Source organism: Typopeltis vanoorti, chromosome 13 (genome assembly GCF_054136105.1).
Source record: "Typopeltis vanoorti isolate ZY-2024b chromosome 13, IOZ_Tvanoo_1.0, whole genome shotgun sequence".
NCBI lineage: Eukaryota > Metazoa > Arthropoda > Arachnida > Uropygi > Thelyphonidae > Typopeltis > Typopeltis vanoorti.
This window is the reverse complement of record NC_143561.1, coordinates 79646045-79673640: the sequence shown is the minus strand read 5'-3', so window position 1 is coordinate 79673640 and position 27596 is coordinate 79646045. Positions and strand designations below refer to the sequence as shown.

The following is a 27596-nucleotide window of genomic DNA, read 5'->3' as shown; positions in this document are numbered from 1 at the left end:
TTTTATCAATTCCATAGGATTCCAGAACTGCTAATGTCACTTTCTGGTCAGTACTGTCAAATGCTTAGTGAAAATCAACAAAGCAAGTATATATGTTTTTGTTTTTTCTCTAGCTTTCTCTGTTATTAACCTCATTGTCAAAATCTTGAATTGTAGTTCTATCCTTCGTAAATCCTGCTTGCTCATTTGCAAGGTATGCTTCCAGTTGTGTTCTCAATCTTTCTGTCAATATCATCGTCATCACTTTACCAAGGTGACTTGTCAAGGCAATTGTTCTACAATTTTTACATTCTAGCTTATTTCTTTTCTTGTATAATGTCACTAATGTTGATTTCACCTGCTCCCTCTGGCATTTTCCGTTCTTTCCATACCATATTACATAGTTGGTGCATTTCTGTAACCATACTTTCGCCACCATATTTAATCATTTCTCCAGTGATGTTATCGTTACCAGGACTCTCGTTGTGTTTTAGTTGCCCTATTGCTTTTTCTACCACTCCTCTTAAAATGTCCATATCATGCTCATTACCTGGTGGTGGTGATATCTGCTTCAATTCTTCAGTCAGTTTCCCAACACTATCTAAATCTAGTTTTTCTTCATATAACTCACTATAGTATCTTGTCCACGCTGTACAATTTTTTCTTTATTCATCAATACTTTGCCCTTTTCATCTTTAATTGTGGTCTGTTTTAGTTGCCATTTTCTATTAGTGGTTCTGATCATTTTGTATATCTCCCTTGTTTTATGCTCTCCATAGTATACTGTTCGATATTGTTGCATTGGGCTTCTAACCATTTCATCTTATCCATTCTGACTGCTGCTTTTTTCACCTCATTACACTTTCTTCTATATTGCTCCGCTGTTTGTTCTGATGTATTCCTTTTTATCTTCAACATTCTTTTCTCCTGTACTAACTTCATTGTTTCTTGTCTAATCCATTTCTTCTTGATCTTCTCTTCTTCTGGTACTGTTTCTTGAACTGCATCTTCTATTCCCTTCATTACTCTTTTCTGTCTTAAATTCAAGTTTTTTTCTTTCTCCACACTTTTAAGTTTCTCTTCTAACACTGTTCTGTACCTTCTTCCTATTTCTGCTTCACTTATTCTTGCTCTATCTCTTCTATTCGGATGTTGGGGTTTATATTTCTTTTTTAATTTCGACTTTGGAAACGTGAGAAAATGAGTGTCATTAAATGTAAAGTCATTCACTTTGGTGTGATTAGATATTCAGTGTCATATTATATTGGTGGGATTATGCTAGAAGAAACTGATGAGGCTAGGGATCTTGGAGTGTTAGTAGATGGGAAGTTGAAGTTCAGGGGCCATGTGACCAAGATTGTAAATACAGCTCAAAAGATAATTAGAATGCTGAAGCAAACGTTCACATGTAAAGATAAGGATGTCATTTTGCATCTTTAGAAGGCTTTCATAAGCCCTCACTTGAACTATTGCACGCAGGTTTGGTCTCCTGGTTTCTGTTGTGATTCTGATATATTGGAGAAAGTACAAAGGAGAGTGTTAAAAATGACATCAGGATTGTGGAATACTGATTATGAAGACAGATTAAGAATTTGTAGACTGCAGATGCTAGCAAACAGGAGAAAGAGGGGTTGATATGATTGAGACTTACAAACTTTTTAGAAACTTCTGAAAGGGTCATACAGGATTTCAATTTATGGAGAATGGGGAAGGAACAAGAGGGCATCCTTGGAAGCTGAGAATGAAGGCCGCTAAGAAGAGGGCGAGGGCTAGATTTTTCTCTCAGAGAGTGGTGCGTGAGGGTAGTGGATTGCAATTGAATGTTGTGAGTGCAAGCAGTGTGAATGAATTCAAGAATAAGCATGAATGCTGGTGCGTGTAGTATGTGGCCTCCCTTGATGAGTCTCTGACTCTCTAGAGGTCTATCTTAATAATAGTAATAATAATGATAAAGTTACATCGGAATTGGATAAAGGAAGTGACTGCACCATGATACTGCTGGACTTTGCAAAGGCATTTGACAGAATACTACCTGGAAATGTATTACAAAAGTTGGAGCAATTGGGAATGGGTATGTAGCTGGTAGCATGGATGGATGGGGAGGGTGTGTGTGGGGGGCTAACAAACAGATACCAGAGAGTAGTATATGGTGGAGCAGAATCTGGGAGAATGAGGGTGACTACTGAAATAAGTACCTCAGGGTTCTCTACTATGGCCACTATTTAATTTATATATCAATGATATAGGGAAAGATTTAAGAGGAGATATTCAGTTTCAGTACCGTCGACAGGTGTAGCATAGAGGCAGCTTGCCTCATGGCGCGGCTTAATAAGGATGCTCATATCGCCATATTGCAGTAGGCACTGTCGGTACGCTAACAATTCCTGTTAGCACAGCAATTTCGAAAAGAAGCTTTTCCAATCTTAAACTGATTAAAAATTATTTGCGAACAGCAATGACCAAAGAAAGATTAGTTGGTCTAGCAACTATATTGGTAGTGGTGGACATAGCTTATAATTTAAATTTAGAAGAGCTTATAAACCGTTTTATTGTGTGATATCCCCATAGAGCAAACATTTAATCAATATTATTATGTACCATATTTGCTAGCCTATAAGACGCACCCCCATTTTTTGTACCCATTTTTTAGGAAAAAACTTTATCACTGAATATTATAATAAATTTACAGTATTTCAAATATAAAGTTAATAAGTCGGTCTACTTTCAACAAACACCTAATCTATTATAATAAATATAAACACCTAATAAGGTCCATTGCTTCTGCCTGGTATCTCCACTTCTGGGCCTGGCTCCCAATGAAGAGACCTCAATAAAGGTCGAAACTAGTCTGGGTAGTGGCCCTTACCTTAATGCATAACATTGTACATATCTGCAGGGAGATGTGTTTTCCATTATGGGAGATACTGAGATAGGAGTGATGTTAGCTTGGTCCACCTTTGCTACGAGTTGCCCGGTGTTGTACTACCTTACCCCAGTCCTGAAGATATTTTCAGGTGCAAACTTTGTTTGTTCACACTTGGATAAAGGATTAAACTAAATGTAATATAGTCTAACCAAGTGAAAAATAAACCTTCAACATCTTTCTCTAAATCCAGAGTAATTTAATAAAAAGGTGGCACACCTTTTCGCAACTCCTGTAGGTAAAGATAACCTTGCCATTGCTTCTGCTTGGTATCTTCACTTCTGGGCCTGGCTCCCACTGAAGAGACCTCAATAAAGGTCAAAACTAGTCTGGGTAGTGGCCCTTACCTTAATGCATAACATTATACATATCTGCAAGGAGATGTGTTTTGCATTATGGGAGATACTGAGATAGTAGTGATGTTAGCTTGGTCCACCTTTGCTACGAGTTTCCCGGTGTTGTACTACCTTACCCCAGTCCTGAAGATATTTTCAGGCACAAACTTTGTTTGCTCACACTTGGATAAAGGATTAAACTAAATTTATTATAGTCTAACCAAGTGAAAAATAAACTTTCAAAGTTTAGTTGATTGACTGAAAAGAGAGTACATGATAGAAACTTTTAAGATATCAAAGGATTTTTTTATAAAACTGATGCAAAGGAAATTTTTCAATACATGAAAAATAGTGAGAGAACTAGGAGTCATCCATGAAGAGTGTGGTTAGTAAAGGTGTGCGGGTGTGCTTGTGGAATAGATTTTTTTGTGTGATGAGTGGCGAATGGATTGCCAGAATTAGTTTTGAACACTCTGCCTTTGAGAATATATGCATTTCACTATGCAATGGAAAGCATTATTGAGCATTTCCAGAGAAAGTGTAAGACTCAGTTCTGTTTGATGGAACATGCACTTAATACTACTTAAACGTATTAAAAATAGAAACATGCATCATCTCCACATGCTTCTAGTTCCTCCATCTTGTAAATGAGCTATATATGTCAGCTTTTAACAGAAAAAAATCCTTTTTTGTTGGACTGTCTGGACTCTTGTTGCATTTCAAGAGGCTCTTCTCAATTGAAATGAATGGTAATTTGGTTCTCTCTCTCATCTCAGTTTAAGTAGGTTTTAATTCACTTCATTGCTGAGAAGGTTCACGTGACAGAAGTGCTAGTTGTTGCAAGAATTGTAAAAATCAAAGGCTAGAAAATGAATTTCTAAATAAATATTCTTCTCTAGGACAATAACCATTTGCAGGCTCACGATAATGAACACTTGATTCAGTTATTGTCCTCTTCTCTAGGCTTAACACCTTACATATCTTCTTCGCTCCCTGCGGAGCATAGGGCCTCAACCATTGACTTCCATCTGACTTTATTCAATGCTTCTTTTTTGATCTCTTTCCAGGAACATTCCAGCTGTCTTGCCTCTGTTTCTAGTTCTCTTCTCCGTGTTATCCTGGGTCTACCTCTTTTCCTCTTGCCTTGGGGATTCCATTCTAGTGCAATTTTTGCTATTTCTTTATCTTTGGTTCCTGATTGAGTGATCTATCCAGTTCCATTTTCTTTTAGTGGTTTCATTTCTGATGCTGGTTTGACCTGTTCTGTTTGTTATTTTATTTGGCCAGTATATTCCTAGTATCTTCCTCAAGCATTTATTTATGTAGACCTGTATTCTATTTATGTTTTCCTTTGTTAGTGACCATGTCTCAGCTCCTTATAGTAAACCTGGTGTAAAATTAATGTTGAAGAGCCTAATTTTAGTTTTTAATTTTATTTCTTTGGACCACTAAATTTTCTTCATCATACTGAATGCAATCTGTGCTTTCTGGATTCTGTTTTGTATGTCCTGTTTGGTTCCTCCTTGTGTGCTAATCACTGATCCCAGGTAGATAAAGTTATCTATCTATTCCAGTGTTTTCCCTAATATTTCAGACTAATTCTTGTTTGGGGTTTATCTTCATTACTTTAGTCTTGTTATGATTTATTTTCAATCCACATTTATTTGCTTCCTGGTTTAAATTATCTATTTTCTTTTGTAGGTATTGATGTTTTTGTGCCAAAAGGCATATATCGTCTGCAAATCCAGGTCACTGATTTTATTTGACCATTCCCATTGAATACCAGTTCTTTCTTAAGATGTTTTCCTCATCACCCAATCAATAACAATCAGAAAGATGGTTGGGGAGAGTATATAACATTGTCTTATTCCTGTGTTTGTTGTAAATGGTTCTGATAATTTACCATTATTTATTATTTAGATTTTGGATTTTTCATGAGTTTTCTTTGTTATATTTATGATTTTCTGAGGAATCCCATAGTGCTTCATTAACTTCCATATAGTCTTTCTGTCTATGCCATCAAATGCATGTTCAAAGTCGATGAATCCCAAATATAGGCTACTCTGCCACTCTATTGATTGTTCAACAATTATTCTTAATGTTATTATCTGGTTAATACAAGATCTGTTTGGCCTGAACCCAGCCTGTTCTTTCATCAGTTTAGTTTCAATTTCTTGTTTCATTCTTTCTAGCAGTATTCAAGTAAACACTCGACTCTTAGAACATTTAGAAGTGAAATCCCTCACCAATTTTTACAAAGTATTATATCTCTCCCCCTTTTTTTTTTTTTTTTTTTTTTTTTTTTTGACAGTTTACCAGGAGTCCTGTATTCCAGTCTTCTGGCCATTCCTCCTTTTCCCATATTTGATTAAATAGTGAGTGTAGCATTTCAACAGTAATGTTTATATCTGCTTCAAGGAGTTCAGCTTGTATATTGTCACTCCCATCTGCCTTATTGTTTTTTGTTTTCTTTACTGCCTGAGTTATTTCTAGTTTAGTTATAGTTCCTGTATTTATTTTAAGTATTTCATCTTCTGGTATTTCTGATATTTCTTGTTCTAGGTTTTCTATTTCTCCATTTAAAATTTCTTGGAAATGTTCTACCCATCTTTTTTCTATGCCTGCTTCATTTGTGAGTAATTTTCCTTGTTGATTTCTTCTCTTTTAAAACTTTTCCCAGCTAACTTTCTTGTTATCTCAAACAACCACTTTGAGTCAAATTTACTTGCTGCTTCTTCGGCCTCTTTACACATTTCCCCTGGAAAACTCTTCTATCTTTCTTTGCAATTTTTGTTTTACCTGTCTGTTTTTAAGCCTGTATCTCTCATTTATCCTATTTCTTTTGTTTTCTTCTGTACTTTGCAGAAGTGTATTCCAAAAAGCTTTCCTTTCTTCAGAGATCCATTGTTTGTGATTTCTACTCTGCCTTCCCAGAACTTCTTTGGCGGTACTATTAAATGCATTCTTTATTTCCCCCCAGTTCTCTTTAATGTCTATTTCCTTATGTTGTTCTATGAGGCTTACATATTTATTCCTTAATGTTACTTTATATTTGTCTTTTGTATTCTTGTTTTTCAGTTTGGATATATTGTATTTAATTCTTTGGTTCTCGTCTTTAAATATTTTTCTTAGTTTCATTTTTATTTTTGCAATCAATAATAAGTGGTCTGCAAAGGCATCTGCACCTCTCCAAGCTCTTACATCTATCAAAGAGGTTCTCTAAGGTCTGTTTATTAAAATATGGTCTATTTGGTTTTTTGATTTCTTATCAGATGATCTCCAAGTCTGTTTATGGATGTCTTTATATTTAAATAAGGTTCCTCCTATGAACATATCATTGAAAGTGCAAAAGTCTTTTAGGATCTCCCCATTTTCATTAGTTTCCTAAACCTTCCTTTCTCATTATTCGTTCATATCCCACGTTACTATCTCCTACTTTTGCATTCATGTCACCTATAATTAAAAGCATATCTTTACTTTTTACTTCATCTACTTCTTTTTGCAGCATGGCATGGAAGTCTTCTTTCTCTTCTGTTTTTGCATTGTTTGTTGGTCCATATATGTTTATTATCATCACATTTCTGTATTTAGTTTTAAATCTAGCTTTGACAATTCTTTCAGAAACTGGTTTACATTCAATTAGCGCTCTTCTAGCATCTGTTGTTAGCATGAAAGCTACACCTTTGCTGTGTGTGTCATCGTCGTTCTGGTTTCCCGAATATAAAATGTATTTGTTTGTTGTTAGTTGGATTTCTCCACTTACCATTCCATCTTGTCTCGTTTAGACCTAGTATTTCTATTTTGTATTTGTCCATTTCTCTGGTTAGTAAGTTTGCTTTTCCACTTTTGTACAAAGTCCTAATATTCCAGCATCCAATTTTAGTTAAAAATTTTGGGCTAAAGAGGTTTTTTCTTGGAGTTTTCTGCCACCTATAATTAAAAGCATATCTTTACTTTTTACTTTATCTACTTCTTTTTTGCAGCATGGAATAGAAGTCTTCTTTCTCTTCTGTTTTTGCATTGTTTGTTGGTCCATATATGTTTATTATAGTCACATTTCTGTATTTAGTTTTAAATCTAGCTTTGATGATTTAATCAGCTTCCCCAATGGGGCTTTCCCTTGCTTGCTTCATTTTCTCCAATACTTTCCCTCTTGGTTTTGTGTCGGTTTTCCAACAATGGTTGAGGTTTCTGTAGCAATATGTTTTTTCCATATTGTGGTTGCTAGCCACAAGTACAACTCTCCTCCTTTCTCATCTGGGCTTGTGACTGGCAATGGCGGAATTGGAAAAGGGTTTGGTATTTTATATTTAGTTGAAATGTAATATATTATAGAAATATATAATATTATATATCCATTGTGTTTTTGTTTCCAAAGGTGTTAGCCAGGCTGACGTGGTCCCCTCTATCCATGTTCATAGAATGACTCTTAAAAGATGTTAATGATCTTTCTGCATAAGTCACATATTGACATATTTGAAAAATTATTAAATTAAGATACAAGGGTGGTCTGAAAAGTTATTGGCCTTGACTGTAGATGGCGACACTATCGGCAAGATTTTTTTTCCTAAGTTGGTACATCTGTCATAAGCATCCATGTGAAATTGCAAGTTATTCTATCAAGTAGTTTTTTTTATACAGCTGTCTGAAGCAAAAGTGTTGTCTGTATCCCTTGAAATGGATAAAATTGATTATCATGCGTTTATAAAATTCTTTGTAAAAGGAGGTTTAACGGCAAAAGAAATTCATTTGAAGTTCATAAAAGTTTATGGGCAGTCTTCTCCTTCGTTTTCGACAATTAAGAACTGGGCTGCCGAGTATGTGGCCGTATTAGTCTTGAAGATGATCCACGTGAAAGACGTCCAAAAACTGTGACAACACCAGAAATCATTGATCAAGTGCACTATATGGTGTTGGATGACCTGCGAGTCAAAGTGCGTGAAATTGCTGAGACTATAGGCATTTCAAAAGAACGTGTAGGATATATTTTGCATGAAGAATTGCATATGAAAAAATTTTGCACAAGATGGGTTACAGCAGATCAAAAATGCACTCGCATGAAAATCTCTGAACAGTGCTTGGAACATTTTAATAAGAGTAAAACTAATTTTGTGCATCAATTTATTACTATGGATGAGACTTTGATTCACCATTATACACACCAGAATCCAGACAGCAGTGAAAACAGTGGACAGAATCCAGTTGTTCAGCACCAAAGAAGACAAAGTTGGTTCCATCAGCAGGAAAGGTCATGGCATTGGTGTTTTGGGATGCTAAAGGCATTTTGTTTATTAATTATCTTGAAAAGGATAAAACAATAACTGGGGCATATTATTCTGATCTTTTAACCAGACTAGACGAAAAAATTTGTGAAAAAAGACCGTTTGCAGAAGAAGAAAAAAAATCATCTTTCATCAGGACAATGCTCATGCTTACAAAAGTGTTTTGGCAATGGAAAAATTAAGGGATCTGCACTATGAATTGTTGGAACATACACTCTATTCCCCAGATTTGGTTCCCTCTGACTTCTGTTTCTTCCCAATACTAAAACTCCTCCTCGCTGGTCAGCGTTTTTCTTCAAATCAAGAGGTGATTACAGCTGGAGCATTGCTGGAACTAATGTATTAGTCTTGAGGGAAATTATGTTGAAAAATAAAAATAATTTTGAAATTATAAATTCGATTTTTCATTGTTAGGCCGAGACCTATTCAGACCCCCCTCGTAGATTAACTACAAATATTTTGATTCATATATCATAGATCATCACCAGTGTACTACAGTTGGAAATTAAAAAAATTAAATAACAGTGAAAGTATATGGAAAATGGAATCTCAACTTATATGTAGTCATGAGACAGCCAGGTTAAAACCAATACTATTAAGATCAAATAAAGTGTGTGTTCATGTGATTATAAAAAAAGAAAAAAAAAGAAAAGAAAATGAAGCATGTATGTGCATGCAATGAAAACTTATATAATTAAACAGTATAGTTCTTAATTAGAATTTCTCAGATTTTTGACATGGAGAGTCCATCATTAATGTTCAAATTTGGGGAGTGCAGAAGTACTTCTAGCTCATATTTATGGGAACATCTATGTAGCAATTTGGTGTCATTCCAATGGATCCTGTGGCTAGTATTAGTAATCCCATGTTCTGCGAGACTTGATTTGTTCTGTTTTTTGGCAGTAATGTAGGATTGATGTTCAGAAAGGGCATATAGAAATAGATTGGCCTGTTTGTCCAAAGTACAACAATTTGCAGTTGCATGGAACTGAATTGACTAACTCTAGATAGCAGTCAATCAAAACTCAACTCAAATCACAAACTAGACTTAATGAACACATTTGAAGAAAACATAATGAAATAATAATCTCAGCAGCCAACGAATTCAAAAGCAACAAACAACAGAAAGACCATAAACTTTCAAAGGAAAGTTTACAACTACTAAAAAAAGAGATGAATATGAAACATGAAAGAAGACAAAAACTTCTCAAATAGAATATGCAGAACTATGCAAAATAAGGAGGAAAAAGATGAGAAATAAAATAAGATAAATAATTGATAATTAATAAATAACTTGATAAATAAAATAAGAAAACATAAAATTAAACACTGAATTGAAATTAGAAGAATTTCTAAATTACTACACAGAATTGTGGACAGACAAATATTTTAAAAAAGACAACTGGCAAACAATTAACGAAAATGAAAAGGAAATAACTAAAGAAGAACTAGAAATCAGCCTGAAAGAAACAAGAAACGGAAAATCACCTGGAGAAGATAAACTGGGTTCAGAACTATATAAATATGCAGGAACTAGATTCAAAGAAAGACTCTTATTATTTTTAAATAAAATTTATTCAACTGGTACCCCCCCCCCCCAATAGAATAGAAAAAAGCAATTGTGATTCCTATCTTTAAAAAAGGTAATAGAGATGACCCTAAAAAACTATAGAGGTATCAGTATACTAAATTCCTGTTACAAAATATATAGCAGAATCTTAAATAGCAAACTAATGAAATATTCCGAAAACTTTATTTTAGAAGTACAGAATGGATTTAGAAAAGGATGATCATGTATAGACCTGGCCTTTTGCCTAAAATTAATAATAGAGAAAAGAAGAGAATACAATTTAGAAACACATATTGCATTTATTGACTTTGAAAAAGCATATGACAAAGTTAAAAGAAACATATTATTTAATATATTAAAAGAAAGACAAATACCAAATAATATCCTAAAAGCTATCACAAGTATATATGAAAATAATCAAATACAAATAAAATTAAATCACGAGCTATCATATACGAGAGAGATAAACCAAGGGGTCCCCTCTCAGCAACTCTTTTTAATATCTACATAAATGAAATAATAATAAAATGGAATAAAAATTTACATCAAGGAATTAAACTTTCTTCTACAGTAAACTTAAACACTCTCCTCTTTGCCGACAACCAAATAATAATTACAAATTCTGAAGATAAACTACAGAAAGCTATTTTAGATCTAAATGAGATATCCAAAGATTATGGTATGATAATATCAACAGAAAAATCAAAAACTATGGCCTTTAAAGGACAAGATCCAGCAAGAACAAAAATAGCAATAGATAACAAGATCTCAGAACAGGTGAATTCATTTAATGACCTAGGATGTATGATCACATATGAAAATGAAAAAGATATAAACGTAAAAATTGCAAAATATTTAAAAATAACAGGTGTAATTAACTCTATATTTAAACCAAACCTAGTTCAAAAACAAACCAGACTAAAAGTATGCAATACATTAGCCCTACCAGTCTTAATGTATGGAAGTGAAATCTGGACAATAAAACAAAAAGACAAACGAAGATTAACAACAGCAGAAATGAAGTTTATGAGAAAAACTGCAAAGTATATCCTATTTGATCACAAAAGAAATGAAGAAATTATGAAAGAATTAAACCAAGAACCAGTAATAGAAAAAATTAAAAAATATAAACATAAATGGATGGAACAAGTACAAAGAATGAAAACAGAAAGATTACCAAAACAAGTCTTAAAGTACGAGCCATTAGGAAAAAGAAAACCAGGACGTCCTCTTAAACAATTCAACGATGACTTCTAAGGCTGGAACAGGCCATGCTAGGCCTAAATCCTTGATATGCATGATGATAAAATAAGATCTTATAACACTCCAAAAATAAAAGAAACAGTTGAAAACAATAAATATTAAAATACTAAGAAAACATTTATCAGTTGGTAAAAGTCAAATAACTGCAATAAAAGATAAGAATGGCACTATAATAAGGAACCAAGAACAAATCCTAACAGACCAGAAGAATTTTATAAAGAACTCTTTAGGAATCCTTCAATAGAAAATCAAATATAAATAACTCTTTCCCCATCGCATATGGAAATCATCCCCCATTCACTTCAGATGAAATAAAACAAGCATTAAAACAAATGAAAAATGGAAAATGTCCTGGTGAAGACCTAAGTAACATAGAATTGAATTAAATGTGGAGGAAAACAAGATAATTTACCATATCACCAACTTACTAAATCTATGCCTAGAAGAGGGAAAGATAACAGAAAACTGGAAAAATGCTACTTTGATACTGTTATTTAAAAAATGGAGACAAAGAAGAAATAAAGAACTATAGACTAATTAGTATTCTCTGTAATATGTACAAAATTATCACAAAAATAAAAACAAACATGTTAACCTCTCTTCCAGACTCAAATCAACCTGCAGAACATGTAGGATACCGTACAGGCTTTAACACAATTGATTATATTCATCCATTAAAACAAATAATAGAAAAAGCAGAAGAAAACTAATTGCCCCTCTGTTTAGCCTTTATTGATTATGAAAAAGCATTTGATTCCATCAAAACTAATAAATGATCAAAGCTCTCCAGAATCAGGTAGTTCCTGGAGAATATATGGACCGCTTCCTCCAGGAAATACATCACACTGCAACAGCAACAATTTTCAACTTTACATGTATAGCAATAAAATATCAATTGAAAAAAGGTGTCTGACAAGGAGACCCTCTATCACCCAAAATCTTTCAAGCAAACCCAGCAGTCCTTCAAGAAATATTTAATAATAGTAACTGGACAAACCTTGATATAAAATTAATAACAGAAACTTAACACATCTAAGATATGCAGATATAATTTTTACAAACATTCCAGAAGACCTTAATATAATGATAGAAGACCTATATCATGAAAGCAGAAAAGTAAGTTGTTCTAAAAATAAACAGAGGAAAAAAAAAACTAAAATCATGTTTAATCATTTTGTAACACCAAAAAACATAATGATAGAAAACGATTTCTTGGAAAAAGTCTCTTCATATACATGTTTAGGTCATCTCATTGATCTAAACTGTGGATTTCAAAAGGAAATGAATGGAAGAGTTCAACTTGCCTGGAGTGCATTCAGGAAATTGAAAAGCAGTTTTCAAAACAATGATGTTGTCCCACTCTGTTTAAAAGTGTATACTTCCAGTCATCACATATGGTTACGAAACTTGTTCTCTAACAAAAGCACTGACAAATAAACTACCAACTGATTAGCGGCATCACATTAAAAGATAAGAAGTGAAACCTCGATAAGAAGCCAGACTCGTTTCACTGACATCATTCTTCACCACAAGCAACTAAAATGGAAATTGGCTGGACATCTACCAGAAGAGAAGATGAGTGATGGACCACCATACTAATGAACTGGATTCCAAAAGAAGGGAAGTGAGGCCAAGGATGTCCTAAGAGAAGGTGGAGTGATGAATTGTCAAATTTTGTTGGGAAAAATTGGTCAACCATTGCCAAGAACAGAGAAGGATAGAAGGAACTGGAGTAGGCCTTGCAATAAGATATGCAGATGACAAGGCATTACTATGAAATACTGAAACAGGACTACAACATCTGTTGAACAGATTACTGGAATCCTGTATCAATTATGGAATGAAAATTAACATCAGAAAAACAAAGGTAATGAAAATAGCAAGGAAAGAGGCAAATATGGATATCAGAATGAATGAGGAAAAATTGAATCAAGTAAAGACATTTAAGTATCTAGGAAGTGTTATTAGCAGTGATGGAAGATGTAAAAGTGACATAAAAGCAAGAATAGCGATGGGAAGAGATGCCTTTAATAGAAAATGGAATTTATTCAGGAGTAAAATGGATAGAAACCTAAAGAAAAGACTAATAAAATGTTATGTGTGGAGTGTTGCCCTCTATGCAGCTGAAACTTGGACATTGAAGAAAGAAGAAATTAAGATTTTGGAAAGCTTTGAGATGTGGATTTGGAGAAAGATGGAAAAAATCAAATAGACAGATAAAATAATGAAGAGGTCTTAAAAAGAGTAGAAGAAGAAAGAAGTCTGTTAAGGAGGATAAAAAGAAGCAAGGGAAATTGGATTGGGCATATTCTGAGGGGAAATGGAATCATCAGAGATGCCATTGAAGGAAAAATAGATGGAAAAAGACCCAGAGGAAGATTAAGGAAAACAATGCTAGATGACATGCATTATGGAGACAGGTACACAACTTTGAAAGAGAAGGCTCAGAACAGAAGAGAGTGAAAGGAAAGTTTCTGCTACTAAAAGAAGAACCTGCTGAATTGCAGAATACTCAAGAAGAAGAATATTATAGAGTAATTGAATTAATAGGTTGAAAGTTTTGGAAATATTAAACTTCTTTAGGGTATGAGAAATATGTTCTGAAATGCATTTAATATATGAGATGGTGATTCTGTATGGGTCTTCTCTATTAATAGAAGGTGGAGAAACACAGATGATTATCTTCTTTATAGTTTTAGGGTTGTAACTGTTAAAAATAGCTGTATCTTTCATTGTGTAAGTTTCTTTTTTGAAGTAGATCAGACAGAGAACAGATAATATGATCTCTTATAAAAGACATTTAATAATGGCATATTTCTATGAGGGATGGTGAGCCAAAGTGTGATGGATATACCGATCCAAGAAGGAAGGTTTGTGAAAAATGGATCTTGATAAGGAATCATCCAGTTCTGTTTTTATAAAGACATCAAGGAAAGATATAGTCCCGTTTGATTCAAGTTCCATAGCAAAATTAACTCTGATGAATGTTATTGATTTTTTGTATGAAAATGTCTAGTTGTTCACATCAACTATTCCAAATAACAAAGATATCATCCATATAGTGAAGGCATATCAAAGGTTTTAGATTAATCATTGATTAATAAATCTTTTCATTCCAGATGAAATAACAAAATTCGTGATGAACTTGAATCTCTTAGTATTAGTATTGTAGGTAGACTTAGAAAATCTGGAAACCCTTCTTTAATTCTTATATGGAAACAGTGGGGATTGTATATGCCCTCTGTAGGCTACAATTTATTTTTCCGCAAAAAAAAAAAAAAAGATGAGTTACTTTATTTTAGAGGTACCTGCGGCATAATAAATTAATAACTTAACACGTATAAAACCAAAAGTAATAACTTTAATGAACATACTGAAAGTAATAGTACATTATCAGTGTAGAACAAACAGTTAAAGGAATGGAATACAAAGTACAGAACAGTCGGTGGATCACCAATTAAATTGTTGCCGCATGCCAGAAGATTAATTAAAATAATAATAAATAATTCTTTAAAGATAATTATTTCATTGATGGTTGCATAAGATTAGAATCTCGCAAACTTTTGGGAGAGAGAGACAGTCATTTCGATTCAAATTCAGTCGATGCAAAAGGGCTTCGCAACTTTCTTTAAAAAGGCGTTCATATTTAAATTTGCATCTGTGGAGCAGACAAGCTTTATTCCACTGAATATTATGATTAGTGTCAATGCTATGTTGTACTAGACCAGACTTATGAGGTTTCGTGTATTCGATATAATATTGATGTTCCTTCATTCTTTTTTTCCACAGAGCTGCCTGTTTGTCCAAAGTATGATAAGTTACATTCACATGGTATCTGGTAAATACCAGCTGATGATAGAGGTGCCAGTTTGTCTGTTTCAAAGTTCTGAGATGCCTGAAATGTAAGGGATTGGAACTGTGCAGTTTGTTGAAGAATTCTGAGGTGTTGGGACAGAGGAGTCGATTAATCTGATAAGGGAAAAGCTGTAGTGATCATGGATAAGATTGACTATGAGAGAAAAGTAACCAGCCTTTTACAAGATACCCCACTTTTACAAGATACATGAGGTTTCATGTATTTGATATAATATTGATGTTCCTTCATTCGTTTTTCCACAGAACGGCCTGTTTGTCCAAAGTATGATAAATTACATTCACATGGTATCTGGTAAACACCAGCCAATGATAGAGGTGCCAGTTTGTCTTTTGTAGATGGCAAAAAGTGAGAAATTTTGTTGATGGGAAAATATGTGGGAATTAGATGATACTTCTTCAAAATTCTGCCAATAGGTAGGTTCTGAGATGCCTAAAATGTATGGATTGGAACTCTCCGGTTTTCTGAAGAATCCTAAGGTGTTGGGACATAGGAGTCAGTTATCTGCTGGATTTGATTAGGGTTATAACCATTAGATTCTATTAACTTTTTTTATAGTTAAAAGTTCTTGTAAGCTTAAAGGAGAGGATCACACTTTATGTGCTCTATTAATTAAAGATTTGATAATGGCGATTTTTTGAGAGGTGTGATGAGCAGACTTTTGATGAATGTATCTGCCAGTAAAGGTAGGTTTCGATAGACACTTGTAGACAAAGTACCAGAAGATGTGTGTGTAAGGAGGATGTCCAAGAATGGTAAACTACCAGAATTTTCTTTTTCCATGGTGAACTGAATGCTTGGGTGAAGGCTATTTATCTGTTGTAGAAATGTGGTAAGTTCCTTTTCAGTATGTGGCCAAATAGCAAAGACATCATTGACATAACGAAACCAAAGAGAGGGTTGAGGATGAATGGATGAAAACAAGGTGTCTTCCAGATGTGTCAAAAAATATTTTGCCAAAGGCGGAGACAGAGGGCTAACTATGGCAGCCTTCAACTTGTTTGTAGAACTTGTTTCTCCAGCTGAAATATCCTGAATGTATGACAAATTCAAAAATCTTTGCAATATTTGGAGGGTAAGCATCATATAGTAAGTTGACAGTGTCAGCTAATAGAATATTGTTAAAAAGGGAAACAATATCAAAACTAACTAAAAAGTCAGACTCCTTGATTTGAACATCTTTGATTTTTTCAAGAAAATGTGTCAAATTTATGATGAATTGTCTAGAATGTTCAGTAAGGGCAGTTAATGAACATGAGAAAAATTTAGCAATTCGATAAGTGGGAGAGTCATTACAATTCACGATGGGTCTTACTGGATAACCTTCTTTATGGATTTTTGGGAGGCCATATAAGTGAGGAGTTCTTCCAAAATGAGTGCACAGTTTATCCACGGTGGTTTGATCCCAACTGATAACTTCATCAAGCAACTTATTTAGTTTTTTAATTTGCGAATTTGTAGGATTATGATTGATTTCTTGATAAGTGGAGGTATCTTGTAAAAGGCTGGTTACTTTTCTCTCATAGTCAGTCTTATCCATGATCACTACAGCCTATCCTTTATCAGATTAATTGACTCCTCTGTCCCACCACCTCAGGATTCTTCAACAAACTGCAGAGTTCCAATCCCTTACATTTCAGGCATCTCAGAACCTATTAGCAGAATTTTGAAGAAGACAAACTGGCACCTCTATTATTGGCTGGTGTTTACCAGATACCATGTAAATGTAACTTATCATACTTTGGACAAACATACCGTTCTATGGAAAAAAGAATGAAGGAACATCAATATTATATTGAATACATGAAACCTCATAAGTCTGGTCTAGCACAACATAGCATTGATACTAATCATAATATTTAGTGGGATAAAGCTTGTCTGCTCCACAGATGCAAATTTAAATATAAATGCCTTTTTAAAGAAAGTTGCGAAGCCCTTTTGCATTGACTGAATTTGAATCGAAATTACTGTCTCTCTCTCTCTCTCTCTCTCAAAAGTTTGGACGATTCTTATCTTATGCAACCATCAATGAAATAATTATCTTTAAAGAATTATTTAATATTATTTTAATTAATCTTCTGGCACTTGGCAACAATTTAATTAGTGACCCACTGACTGTTCTGTACTTTGTATTCCATTCCTTTAACTGTTTGTTCTACATTGATGATATACTGTTACTTTCAATACAAAATATTTGTACCTTTAATTCATTAAAGTTATTACTGTTGGTTTTATACTTGTTAAGTTATTAATGAGTTACTTTAATTATATCCAATAATTTATGAAGGCATTAAAATGATGACATTTCTTCTTAAATTATATGAATGTTTTGACTACTTTGAAGTTGACCCCCCCCCTTCATCTTTATGTAAACAAAGAAGTTATCACTACATTAGATAATATTTTTTAATAGTTTTAGCCATAAGCACTTGGAAATCTATGGTACATTAGTGCTGTGGATAGTCTAAAGAGTGATAAAATGGGAATTCTCATGTGAACACCAACCAGTCATTTTTGGCAGCTTCACATTCTCAATAAACAGTCTCTCTACAGATCAGTATATAACAATGATGTCTTTATTGGAAAGATCTGGCTTCAAATCTTAAGACTTGAAAATTTTTATAGAGATCTCTCAGCTAAAGGTGAGTTAGCTAGTCTCATATGGAGGCAGTAAATTTTTTTCAGGTACCTTGTAAACTCCAGGATGAGAAAGAGAGAGAGGAGGATATTTGTCTTTTGGAGAGACAGGAAAAATTTAGTTTATGTACTGGACAGAAAAAAAAACTTGTAGGTCAATGCAACAAAGAAGTCTGGTATTTACTAGGTCCCTTTTCAATGTGGCCTTTGTTATTATGGGCAGATAGGTCTTTCAGATCAGATTTGTTTACAACAACATCAAAAGTATATTTTACTTCAAGAGTTTGATAAGTCTGGTTTAGCCAGCCAAGCCTTATCCACTAGGCATAGAATTCATTGGAATAAAATCAGTGTTCTACACAAAAGTTATTTTCTTCTTGAAAGATTATATAAACACAGTTGTGAAGCCCACATTCACAGTCAAAACCTCAACAAAAAAAATATTGCCTTAAATTTTCCCTATTTTGGGAAGTCATCCTAAGTAACACTTCTCATTCCTGTGTTTCATAAAATTGCAATTATTTAAATTTATTTGCTTGAATTCTAATAGTTGTAGATGGTGTATCATCTTGCAGTTGATAGCATATATTGTCATGCTCTTGCAATTTAAGTGTTGTTATCATGCTTATCTCTTTTTACCTGTACTGACATTGCTGGGAAACCGAGCCAAAATTTCTACAAATATTAAATAATTTTTTCCTAATTTGTTATTCCATTAATTTATATTTTTATCACTATGTTTTCAGTGATACTTTGCCTGAAGATTATATCAAGAGGAAATCTGTATTAAAATCTTTAACAGAAATTAGAGTAGTCACATGCAAACTTTTATTTTGTTTTGCACTAGGGTAAAATATTGATGAAAACAAAAATATAATTTCTTTCTAAACAAGTCAACTTTCAGCATATAACTTAATTTTGCTTTCTGTTGCCACTCGTATTTCTACTGACATCATGAAAACTTAATGGGAATTTGGCTGCAGTTATACCAGAGAGGTTTCCAATACTTATAATATGTGAGGTCAATGGTTTTTTGTTGCCTGTGAACAGGATGTTGGAAAATTAATTGCTCCTTGAACTTCACATTTTATAGTTTGCAAATGAATTATGCTTTTGAAAGGAATTAAATAAAACATCATCTGAACAACCTTACTACTATAAAGACTAAATGATTAGTATGATGCTTATGCCAAGTTTGTAATGATAAACATTATTACTCCTCCCTCCCCTCAGAAAAAAAAAAGGTGTAAATCTATAGTATATTATTTCAGTAGATGTGCTAAAAATTGGATAATATCAGAATCCTGCTCTGGATATCAAACATGGTGCTTTTCAAGTCACTTAATGCCTGTAATAAGCAGGATGTGGTCTGACATTTGGTGATGAAAATTATCTACTATTCAGTGGTTTTTTAGACAATTCAACAATGGATTCAACTCTGGTTTCCACCATACAGATTGCAAAGAAGAAATGCTCTTTGCTCAGCCATCTTGCTCAGTTTTATTGAAGATCCTATGATTGATCAGTGATCAGATTGCTAGTTATTTGGTTAGTTGATAGGTCAGATGCTATGTAATTTATTGTGTAATCTAGAGATTCATCTTTCAGTAAAATTCTACCTTAATGCTAAATAGGAATGCTGTATCCATTTTAAGTTGTTTTTCTTTTATTTTATAATTTTTTGTTTATTTAGATAGGCACATGAATCTAAGATGCATTAAATTGCAGAGTTTGACATGTAGTAGTTAGTTTCTTTATATAATACTGTATTACAGTATAATAATATTTGTGATTTCAGTTAGCATAAAGTTTATTTCCATTGTTTATGCCTTTCTGATTTATCCACTTCTAAATATAGGACTGATTTTTTATTATTTATTTTATTTTTTTAAATTTAAATTGAATTTATTTGTTATAAATGTTGAGTTTCTAACTTCAAGAATGCACTCAGCTTGTCTAGAGATGATTTGCGACATCCATGCCAGTATAAAAAGCCTTGTGATTACCAATGTCTTTGTGCCATAATGGCTAAGTCATGGTAGTGGCTCAGCCATTATAATACAAAGGCATAATAAGAGGGGGAAATAGTATTGTTATTTATAAATAAGTATAATTTTTTCCCCTGAATCTAAAAGTAATATAAGGATATAGGGATTTTATTTTTTGATATTTATACTTTAACCTGCTTTTTTAATATTTGTTTGGCTTGGGTAAGGGAACTGAATAGTTTAAGATTTGATAACAGCAGGAAACAATTTTATAATGTGGGAAACAGCTGGCTTCTTCTGACAAAGCTCTAGTCAACTGTTAACAGTTGTAGAATAAATTTGACTAAAACTCAATGCTGAAAGTTTTAGCTGACGCTCTAAACTTTTGTGTTATTTATCTGCAATGCTCTAGGCGTATTCTTTTTTATTTTTTCAGAAGACAGAAAGTTATTTGTAGGCATGCTAAGTAAACAGCAAACAGAAGATGATGTTAGACAGTTATTTCAGCCATATGGAACAATAGAAGAGTGCACGATCCTGAGAGGGCCAGATGGACAGAGTAAAGGTAAATATTTACCTTGGGAAATTTCTACTACTGCCAGTAGCATATCAGAAATAGAACTACATCCCAGGAGGACAGTTCACCAATTATTTACCTAAACATGTTAAATGCTTGTTGGGGTTGCTTCAAGGAATTTAAATAACTTACACAAAGAATACAAATATCTGATGATTATCAGATAATGATTCTTTTCTGGAATAATTTCTCTTAGAGAAACTTAAAACCAAGTGCCCACAGTTCTTCAGGCATGTCTATCTGAATGAGATATTAATTATTTGAAATATTTTGTCAAAAATGTTTAAAGCAGATATGTAATATTTTTAGTTTATTTATTTATTTTTAATTTTTTTTGCATAGATATTTTTTTCTTAATTGATAACCTCATGTACTTTATTCAGCAGCCATTAAAGAGTGGGGGAAGGGGAAAAAAATTGATTTTGATGTTAAGCATGAACTATAAATATATAAAAATCGTGAAAGATAGCTGGAATTATTTAAAACAGCTGTTAGCTTGAATACATTTCTGATCTAATTCAGAAGAGGATTATGTAATTTAAACTAGGTTCTTTAAATTTCTGCACTTTTTTCTAGAATAATTTTATCATCATTTTAAATATTAAAGTTTGTTGTCCATTCTAAGAAACCATTTTAGGGTTAGTAACCACTCTCATATGAAAGTAATTCTCTCCTTCCCATTTGGTTTGTAATTATACATGTACATTTTTCTGCCTGTATTTCAGCTGTAATAAGTAAAACATTTGATTAATCATATAAAATTCTATATATTTTTTATATGATTAAACATTTGATTAATCATATAAAATCATATATATTGTTTTTGATGTAAAACAAGCCAGTATTGAAATAATTTGGTATATTGCTTTGCATCAAAAATTAGTGTTATATAGTCTGAGGCTATATAACACTAATCAGAAGCTATATAACCAGAAATCAGAGGCTATATATCCTCTGATTTCTGAGGCTAGTTTAAGTCAGGAGTTCATCATAGGAGAATAAATTCTCAAGAAGCCACAGTATTTATCCATATCTTGCCCTGAAGTCTAGCATTGGGGTATTCATTACTCACAACACATTACACTCATTTACACTTATTACACTCATTATCACTCTCCATGCAAAACAGTTACTATTCATATGATATGCACAGTGTCCAGGGATGACCTCTTATTCCCCTGCCACCTATTATCCTAGCAAATATTTTCCCTACATTTATTGATAGGCTCCTTTCATCAACTTGAATTTCCCAGTGTATCATTTCCACTGCTGCTGTCTGCCACGTTCTTCAGAAAATTCCTTCAATCTGTCTTCATGTTCAAAGTCAAAATCTGAAACAATCTTAGTCATTTATCTCTGCATTCTTCTTAATTATCACCCAGATATCCAGGTGACTAGATCTCTGTTAGAGATTCCAGTGTAGCCTGATCACTGCCTTAAACAGTGGCACTATCACCTTATCCCTACATGTCAGTGACCTTTTAATTATGGCAAAGTGCATGACTTTACTTTTGGCACTATTGAACTGACATCCACATCATCAGCTGAAAGCACCAACTTATTCAAATCTTCCTTAGTATTAAATTTGTAGCCTTAGTCTTATCCCCTTCCTCCTTTGTGAAGTGGAAGAGTTTTTCTCACCTTCCATTCCTTTGGGACTTGCCCTGTTGCAAAACTTGGTCAAATAGTTCTGCCAAAGGTGCCATTAATTCCGTAGAGCTTTTATTCAAGACACATGGTGATATACTGTCAAATCCTATTGCCTTATTAATATCAAGTTTACTTAATTCCACATATACTTTCTGCTCATTCGCTATCAGCCCCCCTCTCTCATATTCTCCAGCTTCTTCTGAGGTTGCCATCATGAGGATGAAATACACTGATAAACTGATCATTGAATAATTCAATTGTATCATCTGTATTGGTTACCCAACTAGCATCATCCTCCCATAGTCATTTTTCCTTCTACGTGTTGCATATCAAAAGAACTCACTAAGATTATTCTTAGCTTGATTGGCTAACTTTTTCTTATACTGTATTTTTGCTGTCTTTATCAACTGAGTTACCTTTTTGGCAAACTCTTTGTACTCTTCATGCAACTTATCATGGATGCTGCAAGGAGGCTTGGTACCTTTGGTTGCCTGGTTTAAGACATTAGCTTCATGTTACCAGCATTGCATCTCTGGGGCTTCTTGTGTCTGAGGCACCAGCAATGTACCACAAAGGTGACACTGCTGGTGGTGGTGGTGGTGGGGGGCTGTCTCAATCCCCCCCCCCTTATGCAACTGATCATTACCAACATTCATCTTGTGTTGCCTCCACAGTGCCTTCTTTTTCCATATTTCATGCTTAATCTCTTCATTCATCCATTTTACTCCTACCATATTTAATCATTTCACCTTTGGAATATATTCAGACATTGCTGCTATTAAATATCTCTTGATAAATTCCCACATAGCACATATATTCTTCCCACTTAACTCCTCTTCACTCTCCTATCTGCTCCCAGTTGTCCCCTAAGATTTTCATATTCACCAACCTTGTAGTTCTGCATACTGTATATGTCTTATTTATAGAAGTTTTCATGTGGCTGGCTGCAACCTAAGCGACCACTTTGTGGGCACTCTCACCAACCAAGGGAAGATTAGACACTCCATTCACAATCAAATCCTCTGATGATATAACCAGATCTAAGACTCTTAACTCTAGTGTACCTTTTATTACGTATTGCCTAAGAGTGTTGACCCTTAAGAACTCGAGAAATTCATTCTCCTTATTCCAGATGCTATCTCTTCATCCAAATCAGTAATGCCATAGTTGAAATTACCCATAATTATTATCCTTTGCTTGCTCATTAAGCCAAGTTTCCTATACATTTTTTTGTCTCCACCTTCTACATTCCCTGGTCTGTAGCAACATCCCACCAAATATCTCATTCTGTTAACCTCCACTTCACACCATACTGCTTCAAAACCACTGCCATTTGTTTCTCCTTCTGTCTCAATCTTGTATGCACATAATTCCCCCTGCTATCATCCATTTCTATTCCCTTCAAGATAGCATTCTCATCCAACAGTTTCATTATTCCAACTGTTTTCTGGCACATAAACTCAATGCAACAATTTCATTTCCCTTATTTCTGATACTCATAAATAAACATAACAATTAATTTTTTTGGTCCTACGCATGCTGTCCCCCATCTCTGTAACTTCTCATCTGCTCATCTTCTGCCCAGTATAGCCCCACCCCCCCAGTATATATTCCTGACCATTCTGTTTCCATGCTTACCATCCATATACGTGCATTCATTATCACTTTCAGAATCAATCTCATTATGCTATTGCTTCTTGGCCCTCATTCTATTTCCTTATCCAACTTACATTCCTGTTCTCACATTCTCTTCTCCATTCCCAACTACCTTAGTCCCACCTAGTCCACTCTTCTGCTCATTTGCATTGTTTTTGAATTCCACTGATACATTGTCTCCATCATCATTACACTTCCAGCAGCAATCTTCCCAAATTACTCACTTCAAAATCGTTCAGATGAATTCTGTCAGTCTTATACAGCTCCATGCATCCCTCAAACTCATCTCACATGTTTGCAAACTGCATTATTTTTTTTTTTTACACATTTCTGCAACATTCCATTCAAGATCTTTGTTCTCCATTGCAACAGTGTTGTGGTGGAGAACACACTGTTGTCTTTCACTCTCCTCAATGATCTCCTGATATCCAATCTTGCATTCTCCCTATTCCCAACCACATCGTTCATCTTAGCCACAACCACTAACTCTTTCGCATGCTTACTTCTAATATCCAGTGCCTCAATTGCCTTGTTCATTCTCCCTCCTGGAAAACATACCCTGTGCACCCTCTCATCCACTACATACCTTTTATGATAGAATCTCCATACAGTGCTATTCTTGAGTCATTTGCTTCTTGTTTCTCTCCACTATTTTCATTTTAATCTTTTGCACACTTCCATTTGTATCTACCACATGTTTAATTTCATTCCTCATCTTAATAATTTCATTCTTCAACTCTTGCATTCCAGCAATTGCTCCATCAGTCAGACTTTCTTTTGTTTCCACAGTCAACACCAACCCTTGCTTCATCAATCAAGCACACTTCTGCTTTCATAATTACACTCTCTTCTCCTTTTTTAATCATTTCCATATTCACAACTACATTCTCCACATTCATATTCTCACACTCACTCTTCTGGCTTTACTCTTAATCTTATATCCATCATTGCCCTTTGCCTTTTGTCTAGCATTCTTCACTTCTGGTTTCTGACTTTCATTCAAGTCACTGCAATCCATTAACATATCACACTTTCTACAGATCCTTACTCTCTCACTTCTCTCATTTAATATCTCAACAAACACATCTACCACATTTGCCCATGCATACATATTACATTTCCTGACAACGAACCATCTTGGTAAAATTCACACCACTCAACATACTTGATTTTCATGATGTGTGCCTGGATGACCTTGTTCGTACTACCATTTTTGTCTCCATTAATTGTTATTCTGAAAAAGTGCTTCAAATTGATTAACTGTGAAATTCAAACAGGCTACCACACTTAGTCACAACCAGACCAGACTAAAATTATACTAAAATTACACTAAAGTTATAATATATTGTATTATCAGTATACAAATTAAATTATCCCAAAAAGAAGGCTGCAATATTCCACTTATCACCTTTCTCTTTTGTGAGATTGTGCCATTGTACACAAGTTTCCAGCTTCTGTTAGCCAGGCATCTATGTGTGCAAGCTACCAGTTGACTTCTATACCCATCCTTTTCAGTTTCAATAGATGTTTGTGAAGTAGTATTCTCTCAAATGGCTTTGCAGAAAAATTACTGTGTATTCATCTCCTTTCTCAGACACTTGTTACTCTATCATAAAATGTAACTTAGTTATTACTGAAACAACCTAGTGAATAGATACATGCTGCTCTCTGGAAAGATACCTGTTTTCATGAAACCAAATTGTTATTCTGTCCCTTGACTGGCCTGTCTAACAAACACCTTCACCACACACCAGGTAGACAGACTAGCCTGTAGTTTACCACTGCTGACTTTTGATATTCTCCTTTTATTCACTTGGCAGTATTTTTCCTTCCTCCTACTTCACAGAAACTTTACCTGTTGTTAGACTCTTTACAGGAAGGTCAAGAGAACTATCAGCTCCTTTGTGCATTCCCTTATACACATGACAGTATCCCATCTAGTCCCAGTCAACATATTAACATTTCAAGCACTTCAGTCCTTATCTCCCAGCATGAAATATACTGACAAAATATCTGTTGAACATTGCTGTATTTTCATAAGACTAATATCACCCTTTCTTCTCCGCCATATAGCTGTATATTTCTCTAGGATTTTGCTTTGCTACCTAAGCCAATACTTGTGCCACTGATGAGTACCCCTTTTCTTTATGCCTCCTCTATAACACCCTATTCCTCTGCAGCTCCTGAATAATTTCATGATTCATTAATTTCATCTGCACTCTGTTTATCTTCTAACTTTAGGAATAAGATCTGACATTGCCATTAGTTACTGATCTTGAACTAAATTCCAGGAACTGCTCATTTCCTTCTTTAGTTTGTCATAATCTCCTGTTCTGTAATTCCACAGGTTGCCTTGCATCTACCTAGCCATATCCCATATAAGAACTACATGAACACTTTCACTGGCTAATAGCATCATGGGAACTTCTTCTGTTATCACCATATGAATTGTTATTATTAAATTCAATATTCCTCTTTCCCATATTGCTTCCACTGCATTTATGTAAAGAATATCCTAGAGAATTCAAGCGAACTCATTCTCCTTGCTTTGTTTCTGATTAATTCTTCCATAGTTCAAGTCACCCAATATTATCATCTTTCTCTCACTCACCAGGCTTATCTGTCTGAATATTTCACAATAACCTCTCTGTGTATTTGCTGGCCTATAGTAACACTTCACTAAATATCTAAAATTCTTGCTCTCACCAAATAGCCTCAAATTCACTGTCACTATTGCTTCCTTGAAGTTCTACTTAGAAGGGATGCAACTCTTCTGAGATCAGTAATGCTCCATCCCATCTATTATCCTTTCTTCTTGAAAAGTACTCCAGAGTCTTGCCATAAATACTGTTACAACTTCCTTGCAACCCAGCTCAGCCCACAGAATTGTGCGAGCCTGGTTCCATTAATGACACTTGTGCACTGCCAACATTCACATGTTTATCAGTAGAGAAAGAGTGTTGTCTACCTGTACTGGAGTTAACTCAGTGAACTCCAGTACAGAGTTAACAGAAGTTAACATGAAAACTTTGTAGCTGTAATAGCACTTCACAAGGTTGGAATTCAGCTTCCTGTTATTTTCAACATGATAAAAGCATTCAGGATAAGTAGGATGTTTGTGTATTGGACTATTTATGGTTATAATGATACAGAATATGTATCTGACTGCCAAGGAACTTCTCACTACATTGATGAGAACTGACACCTTATTCAGGAGTGATCATTTCCCTGTGATATCACATTTTTACATGGGCAACCATTTATTACATTTTATCACACCAGAAAATCAAGCAAGCTGACTGACACATATTTTCTTTCTTAGCAGAATCTGATTCTGTGACTCTCAGCTCATCTCTCAGAGATTGAGTGAATCATGTGGCATTGTGTATACAAGCTAGCACAACTACAATTCCTAAAACACCTAGTTCGTTCCCACTTTTCCCTAAATTATTATGGAATGCTGTTTGCACAGCAGCGAAGGAAGCCCAGAACAAAGCTTCGAGTCTTCTGTGTAGATATCATACAACAAACCTCGTTGCTTTTGAAAGATGCTGCCTGAGTAAGACACATCTGTCGCTAGAACCGAAAGGAATCTTGAATCCAAATACTTCTTAATATAATAAGAGCAGCCAACAGCAAAGAAATCCAGAAAATGTAGGCAGATATACCACCCACCACTTTTGATTCTTGAACATAATGGATGTACAATTGCTGGCCCAAAAGCAATCATTGGCAACTTTGGGGGAGATCTTTGCCAAAACATCAGCAGTATCTTCTTATCGCAAAAAGTTCCTTGCCCTAATATGTAAAGCAAAAAAAAAAAAAAAAAAATCAGTTTTCTTTGAGTGCAGGATTATAACAG

The 27596-nt window shown here is 34.2% G+C and overlaps 1 protein-coding gene across 6 annotated transcripts in view; it reads left to right on the top strand.

Annotated features, from left to right (window-relative positions):
- The window catches only part of LOC150100308 (CUGBP Elav-like family member 4), an 865263-nt gene that overhangs the window by 504338 nt on the left and 333329 nt on the right, over window positions 1-27596 (top strand). For all 6 annotated transcript variants that reach the window (XR_016549221.1, XM_090402317.1, XM_090402318.1 and 3 more), the window contains one exon: window positions 20288-20416. Coding sequence is in view for 5 of the 6 variants with exons in the window: in XM_090402317.1 (XP_090258443.1) it covers window positions 20288-20416 (129 nt within the window). In the remaining variant the exon portion in view is untranslated. The remainder of the gene's footprint in view (window positions 1-20287; window positions 20417-27596) is intronic.